A 3,045-nucleotide genomic window follows, 5' to 3' on the forward strand; every position below is an offset into this window, starting at 1 on the left:
AATTGAGAATGTTACCTAACAACGTATGTAAGGATCATGACTCTTACAAGTAAGCACTTACTAGATAAAGAAAACCAGATAACTCATTTGTTCGATCACTAAAAATAGATTCCTTGATCATTAAAAATACCTTAACTGAACAAGCCCATCTTATATTTGTTATCTCATTCAAAATGAGATGTACCAAAAAGAGCATTCATGTACTTTACATTACACCTTGTGCAATCCATTTTGTTTATATTTTGCTCATCATCTCCTACAGATGAACCAGTCAAAAATACGAACCCCTATTCCTCGACACTATAAGTAAAAAAGCAACAAAAGTTGACGTTCTACAAATCTATCATATACCACTCAACCAAACTGGGAAGGAACATTTCAACCAAAACATAGACCGAGTAAAAGAAACGATGTTGCACGGATTACTATTTACTAATAACAACACAATCTTACACATCTAATTAAATACTTAAATCAATGTAAACATAGACCAAGGGTATTCAAAAGATCTTTTTTTACAAAGTAACCACTTTGAAGGCCATTACACTTAGTTCTATTACATGTTAAAATTATATCAACAAGAAAGACTAAACTGACCCCTCCCAGCAGTTGTATACCCGAAACCCCTCGAGAAAATTTATACCTCACACCATGGTAGGAGAAAAGTCATTAAGATCCCGACTCATTCATTATTCAGCAACATTCACCAACTCGTACTCCACAAGAGACAAGTTGTTATCCTCCTTAACCGTAAAACTTGCAGGCTCAGTCACCTCAATGCGTCCCCATTTATCAACCGCTAGTCTCATCGACCCTTTGAACATGTCAATCTTTGCATTTCGGATTATCACAGTATTTCCAGGCTTCATCAAATCGACTGTGTTTATAGGTCCAATCAATCATTAGCATCAGGATAACCTCAAGGAATATGGTTCACTACAACAAAATCGGCTTTATATATGTCCAAATGTCCCAATAGACTTCTTTATAAGACTTAAGTTTATTGGACCAAACAATTGTAAGTCTTATGTAAAAGTTTTACAAGTTAATAAAACGTTTTTGGCATTCTATCCCTAACAAGTTCTTTTATGACACTTGTGAAATAAAATATGCTATTAGCGTTTTTATACAACACTTTTGAGAACACTCCTATGAACATACCTTTTTATTGAAACTAGTTTTAACAAGACACCTCTTCAAATAATGTCATATAAGAAGTTGCATTTCAAAAGTGGCCTAAAGAACTTATTAGAATGTTCAAAAGCGTCAAATTAACTTATTGCAACATTTTTACATAGATTGCATAATTTCTTAATCCTATAAATTGAAGTCTAATAAAACAGTTTACTAGAACATTTAGACATATTTGACATCATATAAAGCCAACTTCGTTAAAGTGGTAGTTTGGCAAAACGATTGTATCAATCGTGCTAAAACAGAAGATGTTAAATCGCTTTTTCAGAATGAGACCCAGCACACTACTAAAGGTTTGCAGCTTGGGTTGGGGTTATTTAAAGTGCAACAAGCAACTATATGAATGCACATTTGCTACTCTTCAATTGCCATTAAATGCTTGTTAGACCAAATAAAAAGGGGAACTTTTTGCTTGCTGGAGAACAAATTCTTTATCTTCACAAAAAAAAAATAGGAATCAGACCAAAGCACCAAACATTTTCATGCAATTTGCCCCTTTAATAAGATTGCAAAAGGTATTTTTCATAGTTATGCAAAGGTAAATGTCACATTTAGCACTCACACAGAAAGCACCCAAAGCATCATCCATCAACAATAGACGATTAACAAGTTTACAAAACCAGGTTTCATTACGTTTCTTATCCAGAAAAACAGCACTTGGTTTCCCTACAAAACATCGATGCCATTACACATAAACAAAAACAAAAGAAAATTTCTAAGTTTTTAGGACCCAAGAAAACTGCCAAAAAATTGGCTTTGCAAAACCAAAAGGGGCTAAATATCACATATACCTGAAAAATGCAAGAAGAAGAAGCAACGCAAAGTAGAAAATACACATGCACGTGTCCATTTTCATGTGCTCAAGTAATTGGCATCCACAATATTCAAAAAGGCACGAACCGAAAGTGCGAATCAGAAACTTGAGAGTATTATGAAGAAATTAACATACATAAATAAAACCTACCATACATGATAATCACATCACAACGAAATATAATAATCATGTATGAAATAAGTGCATATTATGAGAGAGAGAGAGACCTTGATCGTTACGAGCCGTAAAGAGAATGGTGCCGGTTTCATCGCCGATAAGGCACTCCGCGATGCGAGTGTTGGCAGCGCCGGGTCGGCTACTGAATGACGAAGAATTGCGTGATTTCTTGTCCAAAACGGTTGTCGAAGATAGAACCTTAACGGCGAGGGTATGGCCGTTGGTTCCAGGTTTCAGTTCACCCACCTTCACAAACACCGGCTTCCTCTTCACAACTCCTCTTCCTCCTTGCTCCGGTTGTTGATTTTCTACCTCCACTGCCGTCGTGTCATTGACAGTCGCCATCTCCGCCGTTGAATGAAGAAATCGAGGTTCAGTTGGTTGGTGATTGGGTCCCTAAATCGAAAAACCCTAACCCTAAAATCCTAAACTTGCGAGTGGCAGTCGAACCACTTTTTGTTGTCGTATTTTGGGGCTTTTAGGTTTGGTGTAGTTGCCATTTTGGGTACCCTAAGATTTGAAATATGTCAACTTTGTTCCTTATCATTTTGATTTAATCATTTTAGACCCCTATATTAACAATAAACTCCATTCTCTAAAACTTCGATTCTTAATGCTTGCAACATAAAGACATAAATAATAAATCGTGACGTCATACAATGCATGTGGCATTGTTTCTCTCGCAGTATTTTTATTTTATTTTTGAACGTATAATCTAGTATTAACGATCAATGTTTATTATTATTATTATTATTATTATTATTATTATTATTATTATTATTATTATTATTATTATTATTATTATTGAAGCTTTTTTTGTTTCATTTGGGTCCTTAGATTGAAAAAACGTTATCAACTTG

General features: G+C 34.8%; 1 protein-coding gene across 1 annotated transcript; it reads right to left on the reverse strand.

The window, feature by feature from the left end:
- Window positions 1-426: 426 nt before the first annotated feature.
- Window positions 427-2,627, reverse strand: LOC112522673 (uncharacterized protein At4g28440-like). Its single transcript, XM_025131956.1, has 2 exons — window positions 2,236-2,627; window positions 427-877 (listed from the first exon to the last, which is right to left on the reverse strand). The coding sequence occupies exons 1-2, from the start codon at window positions 2,528-2,530 to the stop codon at window positions 690-692; spliced, it is 483 nt and encodes a 160-aa protein (XP_024987724.1). The 5' UTR covers window positions 2,531-2,627; the 3' UTR covers window positions 427-689.
- Window positions 2,628-3,045: the final 418 nt, after the last annotated feature.

Source organism: Cynara cardunculus (assembly GCF_001531365.2).
Source record: "Cynara cardunculus var. scolymus isolate 2C chromosome LG 12, CcrdV1, whole genome shotgun sequence".
In the NCBI taxonomy this organism is placed as follows: domain Eukaryota; kingdom Viridiplantae; phylum Streptophyta; class Magnoliopsida; order Asterales; family Asteraceae; genus Cynara; species Cynara cardunculus.